The sequence below is a fragment of the Anopheles coustani genome, chromosome 2 (genome assembly GCF_943734705.1).
Source record: "Anopheles coustani chromosome 2, idAnoCousDA_361_x.2, whole genome shotgun sequence".
NCBI classification, from domain to species: Eukaryota; Metazoa; Arthropoda; class Insecta; order Diptera; family Culicidae; genus Anopheles; species Anopheles coustani.
The window spans coordinates 49,671,401-49,693,484 of record NC_071289.1 but is presented as its reverse complement, the minus strand read 5'-3'; the positions used below and the strand labels follow the sequence as shown (position 1 = coordinate 49,693,484).

Genomic DNA, 22,084 nt, shown 5'->3' with positions numbered 1-22,084 from the left:
ACCTAAGCCTCCACGCCAAATGACATCTGCCAACTTTTTGCTCAGAAATTGCCCTAGATTTCTCATTTGCAAACGTAAGTGTTACACCTGAATCAGTGCTGGCTTCCATAAATAAACTAAAGCCCTCTAATAACCCTGGACCGGATGGAATCCCATCGTCTGCACTTATAAAGTGTGCAAAAGCCATTTGTGTTCCTCTCTGTAACTTGCTTCAAACCTCAATACGCTTGCGCAAATTCCCTGACGCATGGAAATACTCATACATGACGCCAAAACACAAAAAAAGGTTCAAAAAGTGACATAAATAACTATAGAGGAATAACATCTTTATGCTCGAGTGCCAAAATATTTGAGATCATTCTCCACGACGCACTATTATTCTCATGCAAAAACTACATATCTGTTAACCAACACGGGTTCGTACCAAAGCGGTCAGTGTCCACGAACCTAGTACAATTTGTTTCGAACTCTATAGAATGTATGGAATCAGGAGGTCAGATAGACGCAGTCTACACAGACTTTAAAGCAGCCTTTGACACAATTAATCATGACTTGCTGTTAGCTAAGCTTACTCGCTTAGGGGTAGCACAGGAGGTCGTAGTCTGGCTATCCTCATATCTAAGCCAACGAAAATACCGCATCAAAATTGACAACACCGTTTCAAAGGAGTTTAGAAGTAAGTCCGGTGTCCCACAGGGCAGCAACTTGGGTCCACTACTATTTATTCTCTTCATAAACGATCTCTACTTAGCCATTCCGGACCAACCCCTATTGATGTATGCAGACGACATCAAACAATACAGTACGATAAATAGTGTTAATGACTGCCAAAGAATGCAAGCTTCGTTAAATGTGTTTTCCAATTGGTGTGCGTCCAACCTTCTTACCTTATGCGTCAGTAAGTGCAACATTATTAGCTTATATCGGAAAAAGCATCCAACAACCTACAACTATACCCTGAATAATCATCAACTGGCCCGTAAAAGCGTAATACGAGACCTTGGCACCATTCTTGACCACAAACTTACATTTAATGACCACTACAAAACTGTGATAGACAAAGGAAATCGTATACTCGGCTTCATTATGAGAAATGCTAATGACTTGAAGGACCCTATGTGCCTAAAAGCTTTATATACCTCGCTAGTTCGCTCAATATTAGAATTTAACTCTATCACTTGGACGCCATATTCCGCAGTTTGGATAAATAGACTAGAGTCAATTCAGCGCAGGTTCACCAAAATAGCTCTCTATTACACACCATGGCTCAACCCGACTGACCCGATATGTTATCGTGACCGCTGCTCACTACTAGGATTGCAACCCCTGTCCCACAGGCGAAATGTAGCCCAAGCTACCTAATAGCCTAACTACTACACAATGAAATTGACGCACCATCGCTACTAGACAAAATAAATATTTCTGCGCCGGAAAGGGCTCTGAGATCCAAAGACGCCATCAGAATCCCACACACAACTACGACATATGCCAGCAACGCCCCGATCATCGCTATGTCCAAAATGTTCAACATATTCAGTGCCCACCACGATTTCAATCTTAGCACGACTAATTTTAAAACCAACATACTATTAAGATGGACGTCCACCACTAACTAAAAATGTTCATGTTGTGATTCTGTTTTCATAGAAGATTGTAAACTCAAATGTAATAGTAACTGTAAGTTCAAACAGACTAAATTGTCCATTGAACAAACTAAACTAAATAAATAAAATAAATAAATTTCCTACTTGATTTTGCGATGCTTCCCGTTCAAAAGGCAACAATAAACTGACAGTCTGCAAAACGTCTTGTGGCTTCGATTGCCAAAATTTGTTTTCATTTTAATGAAATCGAAGCAACTTGTTCGGGAGCGCGAGTTAATAATAACGCTTTCGCGGGTGTGGGTGTCGGAATCGAAGTGAAGTTTATTAAACAATGTTTAAACAATACATGACCCTTATCGACAGGTACAGAAACTGCAACGCAGTGTAAATAGTTGGTCGGTGGCGGTTGAACTTCGCGGCGATCATCGGTTGCTACCGGGTGTAACATAAAGAGCTATTCCGAGATCCGAACGTTCGAGATTTATGTTCGAGATTCGATATTCGGCATTACCAAATTCGAATTCGAGATTTATCAAGGTGTATGCAACAGTGTTTTAAGGGTTACCGCTTAATGGTTTCAATAAACCTTTGGTGATGTACGATAATTCGATTTGATTGTTATTGTTAAAATCGAATTTTTGGTTTTTTGATAAAAAAAATAGGTTAAAAGGTCCGATTACACAGGTGCATGTTGAGGAAATAATATGCATTAAAATTTACTGAATTTATTACGGTAGTTTTAGTAAATAAAAAGGCTGTTTTACTAAAAACCACCGCCCGGTCAGAACTCAAGCTGTATTAAACTGTGTGGCAAATCCTAATCCAAGTTATTCTGATATGATATCTGCTCAATTGGATGGTGGATAAAAAATAACTATTTGTAATTGAGAGTTGTGCCTGAGGAGCATTAATGCTTAGTCCGGTCAGACGGGACGATGTTTTGTAGAGAATCTTCATTTAAATCAAGCGGGCTATGGTTGCTATGGTGACCATTCCTTTCCCCCTCAATTCTACTCCAATAGTCTGATTGAAAGCGGTTAGAAGTAAAATCGTGTTTAATTTTGCTGGAGCAACGCTGTGTAAGTATTCTGAAAAATGATTCATTCATATATTTTAACAGACGATTATTTTGCTTTTAGTGGTAGTATTGAAATGAACAATTCGGGTGGACATAACGAGTACTCTACTCAAGTGCAATTGCACAAATTAGTAGATGCAATGGAGGCAGAACCGGAGGTCGCAAGAGCCACAGCAAAAGGGAATTGGGTAGATGTGTTTTGGAAGGAATTGACGGAAAACTTAAATGCATTGGGACCTCCAGTGAAACCGGTCGTTGCTTGGAAGAAGGTAAAACACATTCATTTGAATATATTGGGTAGTATTTGCATAACCTCTATCATCTGTTGTTTTTTACATAGGTTTGGGCAGATTACAAGCACAACACCAAACACAAGTTGAGATGCAACAAAAGTGCTATAAATGGTACAGGAGGTGGTCCATACAAAGTAAAGCGTCTCAGCGACCTAGAAGAACGTGTAGCTGCTTTAACAAATCTTCATAATACTATTACTGGCATTGATGCTAAAACTTTTGGGTTGCCAATCGCTACTACCGGCCAGGAAAAGCAAATTGCTTCCTCCGCAAGTTGTAGCAGCAGCAACGCAAGCGCTTCTGCAAATACAGCAAGCCAGGAACCGCAAATTGCGTCCCCCGGTAACACTAGTAAGGAAGGTTCTTCGGCAAATATAAAAAGACAGGAACCGCAAGTTGCTTCCTCCGAAAATTGTAATAGTAGCGAGTTAAACACTCCTACAATTTTAGCAAATAGTAATAGACAAAAACCTGCATTCCAAAGGAAACGAAGTTTGAACGATGTTTTAAAACAGAATCAGGATATGATAAATATTATGAAGGAAAAGATCGAAGTAGAAAAAAAATTAATTGCCTCGAATGAAGAAACTGCAGTGGAGCTGCGACGTTTGAGAGAAGAACAAAAATTATCAAACGATCTCTTTAAAGAATTACTCGTGGAATTAAAGAAAAAAAAACTAAGTAATATTAAGTTCATTATCATAATTGTATGGTTAATTATAAGTTAGATATAATAGCTAGTTTTAATTACATTGATAGTATAAGATAATTGGATTACTGGATAAGGCTGATGTCATTGCTTTACCGCACGATGTTTTGACAGGCGAAAATGTATGGGATTTGACAGCTGCAAGGTTCGTACGATTTCTTCGCACGATAAAATCAAAATCATTTGATTTTATCGGATGGACGCATCCGATTTTATCTGTCAACAAAGTTGGACTTTATAAACTCGGAGTTGTGGCTTTCATCTGAGAAAAATAATAAAATTCATTTAATCGACTTAGAAATTGAAAAATTACAGAAAAATTGGCAGACCTGTCGTCCGACAAAACATCGTACGGTAAAGCACTGACACCAGCCTAATAAATGGCGATTGGTTTTGTTTCTTCATTTAATGTATAGAGAAAATATTTATATACGACCTGACTATTTTTTAAAAATTATTAAATTTTGTTGTTTTCAGTCGCTTTCGTTTGAAGCCAACGTCAAATTATTTGTATATTTTTAAAATAAAATTTAATTATTATATATTTTAATTATTTAATTTGAGCTGCTTTTTCTGGTGCGTAGTGCAATTGTCTTGCATCTGAGAGACATCGAAACCGGGATTTTAGTAATCCAAACGTCCTCTCAACAATTTCCCTTCCTTGTACATGTTTAGAGTTGTATCTTGCTTCAGGAGTATCATGAGCTGCGTTTCTTTTCGGCGTAACAAGCCATGGTTTTGAAGGATATGCCGAATCTCCTGAAAGAATTTGTATCGTAATTTAATTAGACATTTTAGTTGATATACAACTTTATCGCTTAAACCCACCAAGTACTCTGAATGCGGTTTCTCCATTCCGATGTTTTGATTCAAAATAACTATCTACGATGCTAACAGCCCAAACATGAGCATCATGATTGGCTCCCCCATATCGGGCATTCACGTAACGGATGTTCATTTGATGATCACAAAGCTTTAAAAGAAATGGGATGAAACTTCTAAATAAGAGCTCTTCTATTGTAAAAACGTATATATAAGCCTACCATCATTACGTTCAAGCTGGAAAATCCTTTTCGGTTGTAAAATTGATCCTTATTTATTTTTGGAGCGATAATTGGTACGTGTGTACCATCTACGCACATCACAATGCCGGGTATTTCGCTTTTTCTAAAAAAGTAACGCCTTGCTTCTTGTTGCTCGTTACTGCTCATCTCAAGCGAAATCCACTTGGGGCATAGTGTGGCTTCCATAGCATCCAAAATTGCTTGAAAACTAGCAGAGAAGGTTGGTTGGGCAATAGCTACCACGTAGTCTTGTCCAACTCCATGCTGATAACTGCCTTCTGCTAAGAATCGCAAAGCAGCGGCAAGTTTTTCTTTGACAGTCAACCCGCGTCCTTTGACTGGAGCAAATCTTGGCTCAATATCACGAAGAATACTAACAAAAATATCCTTCGACACACGAAAACTCTTAATAAAGCTAAAAAGAAAGCAATAGGTTAGTTTAATCTCGTTTATTCCTTGTTTTACAAAACTCACGCTCGGTCAGGCAATTCCAACGCATCTGTCGTAGTTCGGATCATTCGCCGATGCGAAGCAAGATTTATTATCGTTCCTTGCTCCTCATCGCTATCATCACTACTGCTATTAACAAAGGACGCTAGTATCATTTTAAAATAAACCCGTAAAACTCGTAAAACTCGTAAACACGAAACTCTACTGACAACAACTAACTTTTCGCATTCAACGTCCAAAGCTGTGTTGACTATTTGATTTTGACAACTGCCGAACAGCTATGTCGACTTTGTCGACTCGATTCGAATGTTAGAATACCGAAAAAATCTCGATTCGAGACGAGCTCTCGCATTCGACACCGTTTCGAAACGGATCTCGGAATAGCCCTGATAGTATCGGTGGCCAGTGTTCGATAGCAGCGCTTGGATCGACCGACTCGGGGTGATTAACCGGGGCCAGGTTAACTCGCACCAGACAGTAAGCACGTGTGTAAGAACCCACAGTACAGTTCTTACTGATGATGATTTTTCCGCGTTTTTCACACATTTTAGTGTCTCGACAAGGAGGAAGAAGCGGCTTCAAGTGAACATCAACGCGTTCTACGTGTTTTCACTGGCCATGGTGCTGCACATTGTACATCGAACGAGCCTGCTACGATCCGTGGTCGCTGTTTGCCAGCACGAACCAGAGGAGGCGTCGGACGATTTCTGAACATTTCCCCTGATTGCTTTCCGAACCGGACGATATGTATATAATATTAGGGTAAGTGCACCCATAGTGGAGCTAGTACCAATAGTGGTTGTAGTGGAATAAAATCTTAGCTCTACGCCGATATATATGCAATGGAGTTATTTGTTCTTCTATGAAATGTTCTTTGATCTTCTGCGAAGTGTTAAAAAGATGAACCATCTCATTCCGTAATATAGAAGCTCCAAAATTTATATTTTCCAAACAGGTTGTCCCAACATACTGCATTCCTTAAGAATCTGTAACGAATATCATGATTACCTTAAGGCTATAAATCACTGCAAAATCATTAAAACTATATGATTTCGCTACTGTCATACCCCAATATAATTGATTTATACGAACTTAGTGCATTTTAGCATAATTTTATTATATTTTCATAGTTTTTACTATAGTGCCACTATAGGCACAAAAACCCAAGTTGTTCCTATAGCAGCCATAGATTTTTTCACAAGTATATTTTACTTTTATTCCGGTTTATATATAATCAGGTAAATTTAGTGATTTTATTCTGTTTCTACAAAATAAACAAAGCAGAACTGGAGAGAAGGCTCAGCAAAAGAAGCAGAGGAAAGAAAAATGAAAGCGGGCGAAGGATACGCTATAAAGCATATACTATAGTTTTAGCTGTAATATTCAGAGCATTTTTTATGAATTAAAATCTACTACATATTTTAGCTTTTTTTATGTATGGAGTTCTATGTACACTAAAAACTCCAAAAATATTGAACTGTTAAAGCTGAAACTTTTCACACATATAGTTTAAGCACTGCAGATGTTGTTGAAGGTTTGTTTGATCACTTTTTTTCGATAAAATCATCTAAATTTTACAATTTAAACTCAGTTTTACTAACACTAACAAAACAAGCATGTAAACAAATGTCAAGGTGTATCTACCATAGCTACAACAAGGTTTATACATCACCGGGAAATTGATGAACAATCAAACATTTTATACATGCCGTTATCGTAACTATTAAATTAAATCGAACTTTCAAGTAAAGAGTAGATCCATAACTCTTTTCTCAACCTATTCTTCACCGAGCAACGCCGGGGCGTCAAGCTAGTTGGACACATTTCCGTAAAACAATACAGTCTTTTCAATGACAACGCATTGGTCAAGGAGTATTTTACCGTTCTGTTAGAAATATGCTTCAAAAATAAGTAATAGTCAAAATATATTCAAGTTTGTCGTACTACCACCACTATAGGAACACGATACCACAACTATAGGAACCATACCACCATAATAGGAGCAACCGACTAGGAAGAAAAATACGCTTTTTTTCGTGTATTCTGTATGGTTTACGGTGAAAATAAGATGTTTTTCAGAAGAAAAGTCATGTTTCGATCATAATTAATTCAAATATGTGGAATATTGTGTTCTTAACACTCATAAATTACACCTAATTGGAATTTACATTACTAAGTGCACCGCTATTGGTATAGTTACCCTATCGATGTATCAAAATAATAAAACAATCAAAAATATTTTCCTGCATGAAAATAATTATTTTGGGAAAGAAAAGATATCCTGAACCCAGCTCATATAATCTACTACGAATGGGTATACGTTTTTGCCACGTATAGTTAGAAATGTTCTCTTTTGCGGTCAAAACTGTTCTCTTTTGCGGTGTCCCGCAAGTATTAAGAGAAATGTTTTACCCTTCTTTTCAGAAGTCGTTTAACACCTAGATTGCATAGGAAATCTGCTGCAAAAGAAGGGGTAAAAGAATTCTCAAAAGAAGAGCGGGCAGTTCTGAAGAGAATTCTTTTACCCCAAAATAACGCCAACATTTCTCGTTGGGATGTGCGTAAGTGCATTTGTCCCTGGGTTAACAAAAAAAAAACCAGTTATCCCTGGCGACACAAAAATTTTCGAATTTATCTGTAGTATGGGTATCAAAAGATGCAGAAAATTATTTGTGGAATATTGGTGAAAGAACGGGCGTGATCGGTTGGAAATTGTGGAAACCGCGCGCGAAAAACTTTTCGTGAGCGGAAAATTAGTTTCCCAAAATTTCCCGATTTTCCGAGGAAAAGTGATGCTGATCGACGCGGAAAATTAAGAGATAATTTTGAGTGAAAACCGCGAGTGATTCGGTGGAAAACTGGCAAAGTTATTAGTGAAAAACTTTTTGACAGATTGTCAGTCGGGAAATCGGTGGAAAAGTTTTTTACGATTTCCCGGGCAAGTGTAGTGTTAAACGACGCGGAAAATTATTTAAAAATTTTTGGTGAAAACCGCGTGCGATTCGGTTAATATTTGTGGAAACGGTGAGCGAAAAACGTGGTGACGTAAAGTGGTGCCGTTTTTGCGATCGGCCCTAGTGGCAAAATCTCGGCCCTCGAGCAAAATCCGCTGAAAGGTGCTAAAAACAAACAGGACATTGCGATTTGTTAGTGGAAGTTTGGAAAAAAAGTGGTTTTGAGTCCAGTTGGTACCCAGATACCCCCGGTGGGTCGTGCAGGACCACCCCTCCCCGCGACCACCCAACTGCCACCCACTACCTTCCCCCTGAGGCCTTAAAATCCTGCCAGAAGTGATAGAAAAATGCGACAATCGTCTTTAAACCCCTGGTCACAGCTTTGCGCAACCGCATGCGGTTGCGTTTTTTCCCATGGGAGAGATAGGAGCTGTCATGGGCTGTCAACGCAGACGCAAGACCTTTCGGTTTCTGTACTAAAAAATCAAACGAGTTTGATTCTTGCCGCAGACTCTTGCGTTTTTATATGTCAACAGTAAATATTGTTCCTAGTAGACTTTAATGAGATTGTATGCTCATATAAGCGGTATATTCAAACATTAAATTATTATTTTTGGCAAAAAGCTGTGCTTGTTTGACAGACCAAAAACGCAACCGCATGCGGTTGCGGAAAGCTGTGACCACAGGTTAATGGCCTTATCACACTGGTCACCAGTGGTGGCCTGGAAAAAGCACCGGATTGTCAAACGACCATCGAAAACGAATGACATTGGAGTGGCGGGAGGCCCGTTGGTGAATGAGCTTGTTCATATCACTGAAGTGTCATCGTCGTTTGTTTACTATATTTGAAAACAGTTGAAAGTAAACGTAAAATCAGATATAACCATGGACGAAGAATTACTTATTGCAGTGGGTGTTCTTTTTGCAACATAAGTCCCAAAAACAAAAAGTACTAAATGGGTTACAAATTTACATTCGAAAAGACATCGTTTTTCACACACGAACTTGATGGATGAACTGCGGTTGGAACCGACGGATTGGCTAATCTACGCAAGGATGGATGATAACACTTATTTAATGTTACTGCAGTGGGTTACACCATTCATCCGAAAACAAAACATTCAGCTTAGAGAAGCGGTATCTGCCCATGAAAGGTTAAGTGCAACACTTCGATTTTTGATCAGCGGCATCAAAATTTACCTTTTGAAACGGCTATATCCCAACCCTTATTGTGTGAAATAGTTCCAGAAACATGCCAGGCGATTATGAACGTGCTCAAAAGATACATGAAGGTAAATGAAAGAAATTCGATGATGTGGGTAAATAATTTATTGCCGTTGACTAATATACGACGTTGATGTAATGTTGCCGGTTCGACCAAGAGCAACAACTTCCATCAGCATTTTTTTTGCATATGGAAGGATTTCGGTTGGAACCATGTCCAATTCAGTTTGTAAAGTTTCAATGAATCCTGAAGTCTTAGTTATTGGTGCTTGTAATGGCTGGTTCTCTAGTCGATCGATGACTAGCTTCATAACTTTTTTACGCAAAGACTTTTCGTCTTCCACCGGCTTCCGCTTCCGTGATAGTCCAGGTGCATTATTATTGTCGTTGTATTCTATAGAAGTTTCTGTTCTATTATTTTTATGGTCCATCAGATACTCTTCGAGGTACTCCTCCGGGTATTCATCATGATTCTCTTCGATATCGGCCAACTGAAATATATCGGCCAACTGAAATATAAAAAATCGTACCATGCATAAATTGTAGAAAATCAATTCTCAATTTCAGGTCTGAAGGAACTGTGATGAATGGAGAGCAATTTCTGCGGAGTTTTTTGAGCGATGGCAGTTTCCACATTGCTTGGACGCTGTGGATGGAAAACATATTAGAATAATTCCGCCACCAGGCAGTGGGTCGGAATATTTTAAGTACAAAAAATTCCACAGCATCGTGCTCATGGCAATAGTTGATTCGAATTATAAGTTTATTATGTGCGATGTTGGTGGCCATGGAAGTATCTCAGATGGAGGATGCATTCAATCTATAGATGGAAAATTACAACTGCCGCCGGAAGAAAATGTTGAAAACTCCAACACGGTTCTTCCATACGTTTTTGTGGGTGATGAAGCTTTCGCATTGCGCAAAGATTTTTTAAAACCTTTCAATAGAAGGCAGCTTAATTATTCAGCTAAGGTTTTTAATTACAGATTGTCACGCGCTCGTAGGGTTGTAGAGAATGCATTCGGCATTTTAGCTGCTCGTTTTCAAATTATACAATCAGCGATAAGAATCAAAAACGTTGAAAACATTAAAAAAATAGTTTTAACTGTATGTTTGTTTTTTTTTCTTGGCGTAACGACCTTGCTGTTGGTCATGCCTGCCCCGTTAAGGGCTTAGGAGACTTATTACCCTATGTGTACGTGGATAGTCAGTCCTCTCGTACAGGGGATGGTCCGGTCTCGGTTGGGATTCGAACCCATGCCGTCGAGGTGGTGAGCCCCGGCGCTCATGGGCCGATTTTCTAACCGGCGCTACCGCTCGGCTGTCGCGGACCCCCAACTGTATGTTATTTACATAATTTTCTGCGTTGCCAAACATCCAACGAAGAAAATATCAAGCCTGATGAATTTCTTTTGTCGAATCAAATGCTAAATCTTCAAACTATACCTACAGGAAACTCTAAGAGAACCGCTACACGACCCGCAAACTCAAAAACTTTGCGGCGCGAAGAGGGGAACAACCGAGAAGTTTGCGTCAGAAACTTTTCAGCTCCGTGAGCTGGAAACTGCACCCGCGAAGTTTTTGGCAGCGAACCCCAAACTCAAATGCGTCAGAAGAAGAAGACGAAAAAGAAATAAATGTAAACATAACAAATCTCAAAAACAAAATAAACGAACATATGGTGATAAATTTACGTGTTTCTTTTGTAGTTACGGTAATATTTTGTAATTTTATAGCTATAATTTTTAATTTAAGATTTATTTCCCTGTGATGAAACTGTTTTTTTTAATTTCAGAGACTTTGACCTCCTCGGTCATTCGTCTCTGCCTGTGATGAAACTAAATTACATTTCCGTTGGATTTTAAGGTTACTAAAGGCTTTTTTTTCGGCAATATGGCACCCGGTGCAAATGCATAAGGGGATTATGTGATGGATGCTGGATACAACAAAGGGCTCCCGAGATAAAGGGTTTGGCAAACCGGAAAGCGGGAAGTCACTCGAATGATAAGCGGCACCACGTAAGGATCAAGTGGGAAGGAAGCACAACAAATAACCGCGAAATACTAAAAAAGTAAAGTGACTTTCGTGCTCAAACTGTGTGTGCGATTGTATTTTTTTTATTGTTAATATATGTGGTTTTGAATTCTCCAGCTAATTTCATCTAAAAATATTCATCCGGAATTCGCTGGTAAACAAGGCAAGATGAGCGGAACCGAATCAAAGAGATTGTACGCGCGTCAGGTGAGAACGGACATTTTTTATGAAAAATATGAACGGTTAGCGTAAGATTACGGTTCTTACATATATATTATTTATTTAAGAACGTAGAACAAAGTCTCCGCTTGATATCGGTAGTGGAGAAACGGCCGGTCGTTTATAATAAAAAGCTTAAACATTATAAAAATAAGGTATCGCAGAACGACGCTTGGTCAAGCATCGCTGTGGAGGTCGATATGCCGGTAGCAGAAGCCAAGCGTTTGTGGCAAAATCTGCTGTCGAGCTACCGTTCGTATCGATCAAAAGTTCGGCAATCTACACAGACGGGGGCTGGTAAGTTGATGTTTGTTATAATGTTATGTTTTTATACATATATAAAATTTATTAATTGCAAAACATATATATATATAATGTTTAGCACACTCGGAAGTGTACCGACCGAAATGGTTCGCGTACGATGCCATGGCGTTTCTCGGAAATGTAATGGAGGACGATGGACACGTTGATACGGTATGTAAAATAATTTTATTGTTAAATTGTATTAGGCATATGTACAGTCGTACCTGATTTGTTGAGTATGTCTTAGTTGATTAGTTCGTTAATTGTTCAGTGTAATAATTGTTGTTTTTTAAATCGTGTACCATATGCTTACGAATGTTCATTAGACGATCAGGTGTACGTGTCGGAATAAATTGTAGATTTTCCAAATGATCGTTGTTCCGCCAGTCGCCTTGAACTAAGTTTCCATCAACGATCCTATCGAATGACGATGGCGGAGAGTAAGTATTCCTTGAGGACGATTTCCTTATATAGTTATGTAAAAAAACTGTTGTCAATACAACGTGTTTTGCCACATCAGGAGCAAGAAGTATAGGACCTTTCAATACTTGAAATCGATTTGCAAGTATTCCAAGCGAATTTTCTACAGGCATTCGAGCACGCGAATGTCTATAATTGAAAATACGCTGGTAACTGCCAGGTGGGTGTACTCCTCCAAAAAGACGGATACAGTATTCGGTAAAAGCAAAAGGCTTGTCTCCTAACAAAAAATATGGTACTTGAACCTTATACGGCACTCTTAATGGCTCTGCACTTGGAATATTGAGTAAATTATTTTCTAGCTTGTTGTGAAGCCGACTTGTCCTGAGCATTCCCCCGTCCGATATACCCCCTTTACCACCAGCATCAGCAAACAGAAAATTGTAGTGAGCGTCCACTATCACCAGAAGCACAATGCTATAAAAGTTTTTATAATTGTAATAATCTGATCCGCTGTGATCCGGTTGCCGGAAGCTGACGTGTTTGCCATCGATTGCTCCAATAGCATGTGGAAAGTTCCAACGATCCTCAAACTGTTTTGAAACCTCTAACCATTTTGCTTTTGTAGAAGGAAACTGTAAAAAAGAAAATAAAACTTAACTTAATAACTTATTTACATTTAGAAAACTATTTGCTCAAGTTGATTATCAATTTGCTATTAATATTTGTAAATATTTGTTTTTTGTCTTTTCAGCTTGACGAGCACGATGAGGACCTCGCTCTGCACTCCCTCAATCCTTCTGCTCCTCCTGCTAATCCGACTCCAACATCACCTCCTGATAGCTATCCCGACCACTGCTACATGTTGCCAATAGATCCCCCCCAGTCCCTTTCCGATAATCTCTCTCCTTGTCCTGGACCATCAAACCGTTTATCTTCCTTACCTTCAAGCTTTCCTTCCACGTCCTTAGACGATACACCTTCACCTTCCATTCCTGCCCGAACCCCCGCAAACCCTCAAAGAAAACGGCGAAGGATCAATGAGGGTAGTGAAGTGAGCGAGGTCCTCAAAGAGCTAATGGAGGCGACCGTGGCCAACGCAAACTCGCCGGAAAACACTTTCGGTCGCTGGGTCGCTGAATTCCTCAGACGATTCACGCCTGAAGAACAACAGGAGGTGACGTCGAGGATTCAGCGAGCCATGCTGGAGGCCGAGGACGATGTGAAGGCCAAAAGGCAAGCGATGTGATTGTTATGTGCATTGTGTTTAATGTTATAAATGTTGTTTACCTCTAATTCCTACGTTGTGTTTTTTTTAATTGTAAACGTGTTCTTCTGCTGATGATGATGATAATAAAATAAAATGAATGTTGAAATTAAATGAACTGAAACAATTGATTGTTAGGCTATCTTATTGAAAGAAAACCAAATTTCAACACATTTTATCTCTACAGTATGTCCCATAAAAAAATGCGAAAATCGGTACCTTAGATTCAAATAATTTTTTTCAAACAAAATAATCAAACAAATTGTAATTTAAGGAAGGGAATCGTTTTTTAAGCCTTAAATGATTACATTAATAATTTGGTAAACCATTTTTCTTGATCGCCTCGTCCATACGGGGACAAAATCGAGAGCATATCTTCTCAATGTATGAATCAGTTTTCGAGATCCACGCCTTGGCAATTGTAGCTGTCAGGGATCCAACGATGGTGCTAGAACGTTCACAGGCTTTAACCTGAGCATGTGCCCATGTTGTTTAATCCAAAGGATTCAAGCCCGGACTGGTGGGAGGTCAAATGTAATTGCCCAAAATTCCATGTTTTTATTCAGCCATAGTTGAGTCCTTTTTGAAGTACGTCACGGGGCTGAAACCTATTGAAAAATGATGTGTTTTTGTGCTCCAAAGTTTGCTTTTATCCATGGCAGAACGTGGTCCTACAAAATGTTAATATTAACCTCGGTATTAAATTTTAATTCAGCTTTGATGAATGCTGATGGCATTTTAAAGCTATTGGGCGAAATGGTCTCAAAATCTATGACTCCGGCCGAATGTTTGGTTATAAACTTGATTTTCAGGGTCTCTGGAACATCCTCAATCTTCTTGGCTGTTATAAACCTGTCTGTACGTGTGTTAGACACGGGATCGACGAAGGACATTTTTTCATCAGAGAATACGACGACGGTATTCTTTTGTTTTGATGTTGACACCAAACGTGTCGAGAACTCCAGCCGTAGTTGTTTGATTCGGTCTGTTACAAGGTGACGCATTACTCTGACTCTGGACGAACTTTTCAAGTCATGTTTGATCAACCGATGCATGGTAGATTTTGAAATATCGGCTTCCTTAGCCGATTTCCTAATCGATCTGCTACGATTTTGTCTCACTCTACCTCTCATTGATCTGATGCCCTTTGGCGTGCGAGTGGACCGTGAATGGCCACTTCCTGGCATCATGGGATGTGGTCCATCAAGGAGTGATCGTTGGATACGGTAAACAGTAGCCAGGTGGCATCCCGCGATCGATACAATTTGTTTTACGGGCATTTGGGCGAGCAGTAAACTAATCACAATGTATTAACGTACATTTTTCTCAACTTTATTATTCGAGAATCACTTCTTTGGTTACATCTTCTCATAGTATACTACCAGATGATTACACACACACATGACCACCGTAAAAATAACGTTTAAAGTTACCCAAAAATAAGCATTGAAAATTTTCGCATTTTTTTATGGGACATACTGTATATAATTTTTAGCTGAAAATAATAAATTTACCTTCACATACAGTCTGACAAGAAAGTATCCGTACAGTCACCAATTTCAACTTTAAGCCTAGTTATCTCAGCGACTACGTGACCTAGGACAGTTATTTAAACGACATCTCGTAGATAAACTTCTATTCTATCCAATGAGGTCTTAACATTTCGAGAAAGTTACTTGTAGGTCACTTTGTTCTATAGAAACCCAAAAAAGGCTCAAAATCGATGACAAAAAAGTATCCGTACACCCACCTTTCTTGAAGAAAACCACCGGTTTGGTGAGGTTCTAGTAGTCAAAGTATCAACCTAGCCATTATTTCGAGTTATTAAGTGTCTAAAAGTATGGTGGCAACAATTTTATATCATCATCCAACGTGAAATGCCGGTGAAACTAGGCAAACAGCTGCAACCGATAGAGAACTATCTTTTTCATGTGCAGTAAAGGGAACCTAACTTGGGAAGTTGATGAACCCTGTGGGAAATATCATGCTAAGTCTCAGGAACTTACAATTTGTCGAATTAACCAGGGTACAACTAGACTAAACCCTTCAAACAGACATCTTTCGTGGTTACTCAATCGCTATGAGGGGGTGATTGCTCGAAAAGCTATGAAGTCCTCCATACTTAGAGTTCTTAAACATGAAGAAAGAAGTGTCTAGATCACCAATCATATGATTTGGATTACAACTCCTAAGAAGGTGTTTTGTAAATAACAATAACATTGCATAATTGTACGTTGCAAATTTTTCATTTCTAAGGAAAGAATAAGGAAGACTGGGGATTTGCAAATCGCTGTATTTTGATGCCATTGGCGTGTCGGCACAGTGTTTTATACACTATATAAAGACTTCATACAGACAATATTAAGCAATTGTGGCCAAAAAAACGAACATCAATAGAGACTTGACGTCGAACTCAATCATCAATACGAGCAACGTTCTTCCAACTATAAAACACAGTAGTTGAGAGTATGTGTTATGGTGTTCGGAGGCCATTAATCGAACTGGAAACATTGAACTAATTATAAATCATCTGTGGGACATGGTCTACTTAGCCCATTTTATTCCTTGGACAAGCCAACCCTTGTTAAAAGTTTAGATGTTCTACAATGTTCTCTCTGAGTAAAATAACGATCCTAGGAATAGGCCATGTATTGTCCAAGAGTGACTACTTTATGAGATCATACAAGTGTTGACGACACTCGAAAAGGGCCCGGAATCGATCTCTATACAACATTTGTCGAAAGATGCCTAGATTTACCACCAACGGAACATTATCCTGATCTTAGTAGACATCTTTAGAACTATTATGGAATCGGGTCAAATTTCCAGCATCTTTCGAAAAGAAAACTGGTAGAAATTATTTCTTGGCACTTACAGGCTATTATAGAGGCAAGTGGCATTGATTGCACCATATTGGCATATCATGTACGGATGGCACATCATCAATACTCATCATGTACGGATACTTTTTTGTCATCGATTTTGAGCCTTTTTTTGGGTTTCTATAGAACAAAGTGACCTACAAGTAACTTTCTCGAAATGTTAAGACCTCATTGGATAGAATAGAAGTTTATCTACGAGATGTCGTTTAAATAATTGTCCTAGGTCACGTAGTCGCTGAGATAACTAGGCTTAAAGTTGAAATTGATGACTGTACGGATACTTTCTTGATAGACTGTATGACCGTAGAGCTTTAGTAAGGCAGGAGCAAGTTTCCTTGACTATATTGCTTATAGAGGAACGAGACACCTACAATAAAAAAAGAATGTTGAATTTTGTTTTGATCAAACGCGGTTAACTCACCCGAAACAAATACTTCAAGCTACTGAATGTTTCTCCAGTTGCCAAGTAGCGCATCGTTATAAGCAACCGTTCTTGGGCTGTTATGGAGTCGCGCATATTTGTGTTCATTCTATTTATTTCTGGGCGTATCATGTCAAGGAGAACATCAAAATCTTCCTTCTTCATGCGAAGAAAGTTAATCAGGGTTTCATTTGCTTGCTCTGCTACAATATTGTCAAGCAAACGGTTGCCATCTTCTTGCCGCCGGAAAAAAATTGGACGCATCCACCACCTACGCACAATACGCCTGTTGCGTTGCCTGTTGCGTTGTTGAGAGTTTTGGGTACTTAACTCGATGACCCTGGATAGGGTTGTTAGCCACTCTTCACTCATCAACAGATTATCCATATTTAACTTTTTGTGTTAACTTAAGATGATATCTTGTTTGCTTCAAAGGCAGCTTTTTGAGCTAACTGATAACAAAAACAAAAACAGCAGAGACTGACACATGCATAGACTGTCAGAAACTTTTCGCTTGCATTGACTGGCGACAGCATTGGTACCACAAAACGCGGCTACACGAACCGAAAAGATTTTGACGTAAACTTATACGGTTTTTGAGTTCGCGGTTGGAGTTTGCGGTTCGTGTAGCGGCCCGGTAACACAGAAGCAAAACAGGTACGATTAAGATTCCAAAATTATTTCACAAGTGAGGGTTGAGTTGAATGGCAAGATGCGGCCATCGACCAAGGTTATACCGCATAGGATTTATACGATTCTGTAAGATGTAATCAAAATAGTATCTTGTCTATCTAAAACTAAAGTTTTATGGTATTGTGATGAAAGGAGGATGTTGTATGTACAGGATACTGGCCACCAAGAAATAGTTGTGTATTAAAAAACAGTTTACTTTTATTCTGCTTCCTTCGTCTTCGCTTTCAATGTTGCTAAGAGATGTTTTGGAAGAGTAACCCAAAAAGGAGAGCTGGTCGTAATACCACAATGTTGGAACACGGACATCCTTAGATCCTGCTCCACTTCTTGAAGAGGCCTCAACTTTACTTTTTTCTTTTCCGTAGCATTTGCGAAGGCTGTTCAGTTTGTGTTTCACAACGTCGACCGTTGCGTCCGGTTCGTACAAAGAGTAAATTTCCAATACTTCTTGTAGTCCCTTCTGTCTCGCATCTATATTTTTATATTTCGGATCACACTTGTTCCACAAATACGGACGATTTTTCCAGCCATTAATAAGATCGTTGTTGTCAAAACAAATACGTGAGCGTGAGGATCAGTGAGGTAGGGCCAGTGAGCGAAATGAGAATGAGACAGGAGGAGTACGGTCGGGTCAACGTCCCAGCATATAGGAAGGAGAGGATCGAGAACGAGAGGTATCAGCTGATCGATGAGTAATCGATAAGATCGTAGCTGATAAGCGAAAGGGGAACGTTGACCCGACCGACCCAAGAATGAACGAGACGACAATAGATGCATAACGAAACCTTCCTCGGCGGTGCCACGGAGAAAGTCTTTCTTTTTGGATTGTGCCACCGCCGAGGAAGACGACATAAATTTTAACACTACGCTAAGCTACGAGTGTTCAATATTTTCGTCAGTAAAATAAATTAGTTAAATCTTTACTATTATAAATAAGACTTAGTTTTTTAATATTCTAAGCTTTATAAGTAAGACTAGGTTTTAACAATCGTTAATCAATTGATAATCTTTCGGCATCTTGAACAACTGTTGTGAATGCTGATGCTGAATGTGTGTTAACAATTAACTGACATTTAGTGACACGACGCCCACTCCCAGGTGGCTTGCAAAGGTCACACTGCAAAGAGTCACCATTATGTCAAACTGGATGCCAAAATAAAATTTTGACAGTCTGGTGACCGAAAGTCGACCGAAAACAGAATAAAAGAGATTTTACCCACAGGCAAGAAAAGCTGGGTAATTTCTGTTTTCGGTCGACTTGCAATACGGCATCCGAAGGCGCATCCTTCGATCCCTTTTATACAATTACAAAAACACCGCCGTCGCTGCGACGTTTCCGTTCGGACAGCTTCGTTGGACCGATACATTACAGCGGTTTCAACATTCCCCCTCCTAGTGTGGCGACGATTAAACGCAGCTTAATCATCTGTCATAGCGCCCTGTCACCGTTGTCGCATTTAACCTAGCTGCCGAACTTGCTGTTGTTATACGCTTCTAAACACTAAACGACACTAAAAGGGGGCCGAAATAGTCGATGCCCGTATACGAAAAGGCACGATGACCCACTGCGACCCGTTGGTACGGATGTTGCCCATTCTTGGTGGTTCCGGTTTGGCATTATCTACCTTGCATCGCTGACAAGCCGCTTTTAGACGTCGATACTCGCTGAGCAAACGAGGTATGTAGAATCGGGATCGCAGCGTGTTTATCACTGTATTGTGGCAACTGTGCTTGTAGTTCTCGTTACTCGAGCATCTCTTACAATCAACATCGTTTCCACTTGAGTACGAGGCAAGATGATCGGTTGACGTGTGTCCTCGTTGATCCCGACGCACTCCGATAAGCGACCACCAATGCGTAATATACCGTTCTTGTCGAGCATGGGAGAAAGCTTGCCGATAAGCTTTTTCCACGGGTGCTTCTTTTGCTCCCCATGCTTTAAATTGGTGATTTCTTCCGGGAATGCATCCGCCAGCATCCTTCGAAAGAGGGTCTGTTCCGCCGCCTCCAGTTCCTGTTGCGTTAAAGGACCTCTCTCTACGGACTCCTTATGAACACTATGGAGTGTATTGTTTACGAAGCGGATTACATACGCCACCGCTCGCAGTAGTCTCTTCCATTTCGAAAAACGCTCGAAGTTCACGAAGGGGAGAACAGGCCGGTGATGTTAAAGGTATTTCCGGAATGTAAAAGGTATATTAGTTCGTGCGCTGGCCACTCGTTCTCTGGGCCCCATAGAAAACTCGGCCCGCGAAACCAGCGACTTGTGGGAGAGAGATCCGGCGTCCTTGTCCACTTAGTGCCATAGTCGGCGACGTTTACCTTGGTCGGAATCCATTTCCATTGGTCGGCATCAGTGGCGTCGAGCAGCTCTCCTACTCGGTGGGCTACATACTGGTGGTATCGACGGTGGTCCGAGTGTAGCCAACTTAGGACGTTCCGCGAGTCGGACCAGAACAGTTTTCGAATAATCTTAAAACGGTCGGCTTTCTCGACGGTTTGTGCCAATCTTGAACCGATGACTGCCGCGGTCAGTTCTAGCCCTGGAATGGATACAAATTTAATGGGTGCCACCTTGGCCTTCGAGCCGACCAGGCTGCATTCCGTAATCCAATTCTCCTCGAACCGAAAGTACGCTGCGGCCGCCATGCCCTGCTCGCTGGCATCGCAAAATACATGCAGCTCCACGGTCGCTCGGATTGACGTTAGCTGACGGTAGCATCTCGGTATCGTTATCTCTGCCATGTACGCCATTTCTTTTCCATCTCGCTATCAATAGGTGCATCGCATCCAACACCTGCTCGCCAAATTTCTTGCAACAGAACCTTCAGGTACATTAGAAAATGTCCTAATAAACCCATGGGGTCGTATATGCTCATCTGTGTTCTGAGTACCGCCCGTTTTGTTGCAGGTTTTTTGCCAGCTAGAAGCTCTATATCGTGTTTCGATGACAATCGGTAGACAAGGTAAGTGAAAGTATCGGAAGCGGTGTTCCACCACATTCCCAAAACCTTTTCCGTTGCAAGATGACTGCTCAAGCTAACGTTCATCTCCTCATTCGATTTTCCTTCTAGGTGCCGAACTATACCGAACTTTCTCCGCAAGTTGGATCGCTTCTTCTTGCGTTTCCACGCAGACGAGCAAAACATCGACGTAACTTTATGCATTCAACCGCCCGGGGATACTCGCGTGCAAAGCGGTCTGCATTAAGGTTTTTCACAAACTGTGCGCTACTCGGGGAGCAGGCCGCTCCGAACGTCATGACCGTGACTGCGTAGACTCCTGGCTCACCATCCGGCTCATTGCCTTCCCAGAAGATCAGTTGACTACGCTGGTCTTCCTTTTTCATGGCCACTTGGTGGAACCTTTCGCGTATGTCCCCGACAAAGCCGATTCTGAACTCTCTAAACCGGAACAACACCGAGAGCAGGCCTGTGAGCAAGTCCGGACCCGCTAGAAGAAACGAGTTTAAACTAACTCCACTCACCTTGGCCGCCGCGTCAAAGACCATGCGAATTTTCCCTGGCTTGTGCGGATTGAAAACCGGAAAGACGGGCAGGTACCAATTGTTACGATGCCGTTTCTCTAATTCCACATCGGTAAGTCGTCTTATGTAGCCCTTTGCTTCGTAGTTTTTCATTTTATCAGTGACTGCTTTGGCTAAATTTGGATCTTTTTTCATTTTGTTTTTTTAGGCATACATACCGCTTCAATGCTGCAGATTTATTGCACGGCAGCCTCACGTCTCTCGCTCCAGCACCATCAGGGCTCTTTCGTCCTCCTTCGATTGAAGCGGACGCACGGACTTGTCGAACCCTATCGACTCCAATGAGAAGTGTTCCTTTAGGGCCCGCGTCAGCTCTTCATCCTCAGAGCAGTTGCAGGAGCGAATGTGGAACACGTGTGAAGGGCCTGAGGCGGCGAGTCTCGAACAAGGACCACCGATAACCCATCCAAGGCGGGTTTTGGATGCAATCGGTTCGTCGCAACCACCTTCCGCGTTCCGCAAGGGCTGACCGAGCCGACAATTGTCAACGCCAATGAGTACGCGTGGAACCGCATTCGCGTACGAGATCAGCGGGACACCTCTCAGATGAGAGAACTTGGCGTTCAGCTGTGATGTGCTCGATCGACTGCGCCGGGAGTGCTAACGTTCGAACCGTATGCACGTTCTGGAGCTCAGGAACCGTATAGCACAGGACTCGTCACGGCCGGACACTCGCACGCTTACCATGACCGAATCTTTCTCTTCCCGGGTCACGTCGGAAGTCCATTGCAAACTCATGGGGTGAGACACTCCGGTCAGCCTCAGTTCTTCAAGCAAACCGTGTTCCATGAATGTGGATGTGGAGCCGTCATCGAGAAGGGCACATATTTCAGCATCACGTCAGAGGTCAAGTGTGCGTTTACATGCGCCACGTTTTTCCCTTGTCGTCCCGCTGAGTGACCATCCTCTTGATGTAGAAGAA

General features: G+C 40.9%; 2 protein-coding genes and 1 pseudogene across 2 annotated transcripts; 1 reads left to right on the top strand and 2 right to left on the bottom strand.

Annotated features, from left to right (window-relative positions):
• Positions 1–4,234: 4,234 nt before the first annotated feature.
• LOC131264545 (putative nuclease HARBI1) lies at positions 4,235–5,353 on the bottom strand. The gene is made up of 4 exons (XM_058266830.1): positions 5,223–5,353; positions 4,728–5,163; positions 4,513–4,657; positions 4,235–4,443 (listed from the first exon to the last, which is right to left on the bottom strand). Exons 1-4 carry the CDS (start codon positions 5,351–5,353, stop codon positions 4,235–4,237), a joined length of 921 nt encoding a protein of 306 aa, XP_058122813.1.
• A 6,225-nt stretch (positions 5,354–11,578) lies between these two features.
• LOC131264544 (uncharacterized) lies at positions 11,579–13,601 on the top strand. Its single transcript, XM_058266829.1, has 4 exons — positions 11,579–11,617; positions 11,698–11,926; positions 12,012–12,103; positions 13,107–13,601. Exons 1-4 carry the CDS (start codon positions 11,579–11,581, stop codon positions 13,599–13,601), a joined length of 855 nt encoding a protein of 284 aa, XP_058122812.1.
• Positions 13,602–16,032: 2,431 nt separating this feature from the next.
• On the bottom strand, positions 16,033–17,309 carry LOC131264543 (uncharacterized; annotated as a pseudogene).
• Between the last annotated feature and the right edge of the window lie 4,775 nt (positions 17,310–22,084).

Coding starts and splice junctions, on each gene's coding strand:
- LOC131264544 (XM_058266829.1), top strand. CDS start 11,579: ATGAGCGGAACCGAATCAAAGAGATTGTACGCGCGTCAG. Junction 11,927..12,011: donor ATCTACACAGACGGGGGCTG/GTAAGTTGATGT, acceptor TATAATGTTTAG/CACACTCGGAAGTGTACCGA. Junction 12,104..13,106: donor ACGATGGACACGTTGATACG/GTATGTAAAATA, acceptor TTGTCTTTTCAG/CTTGACGAGCACGATGAGGA.
- LOC131264545 (XM_058266830.1), bottom strand. CDS start 5,353: ATGATACTAGCGTCCTTTGTTAATAGCAGTAGTGATGATAGCGATGAG. Junction 5,164..5,222: donor TTGGAATTGCCTGACCGAGC/GTGAGTTTTGTA, acceptor CTTTCTTTTTAG/CTTTATTAAGAGTTTTCGTG. Junction 4,658..4,727: donor CCAGCTTGAACGTAATGATG/GTAGGCTTATAT, acceptor TTTCTTTTAAAG/CTTTGTGATCATCAAATGAA.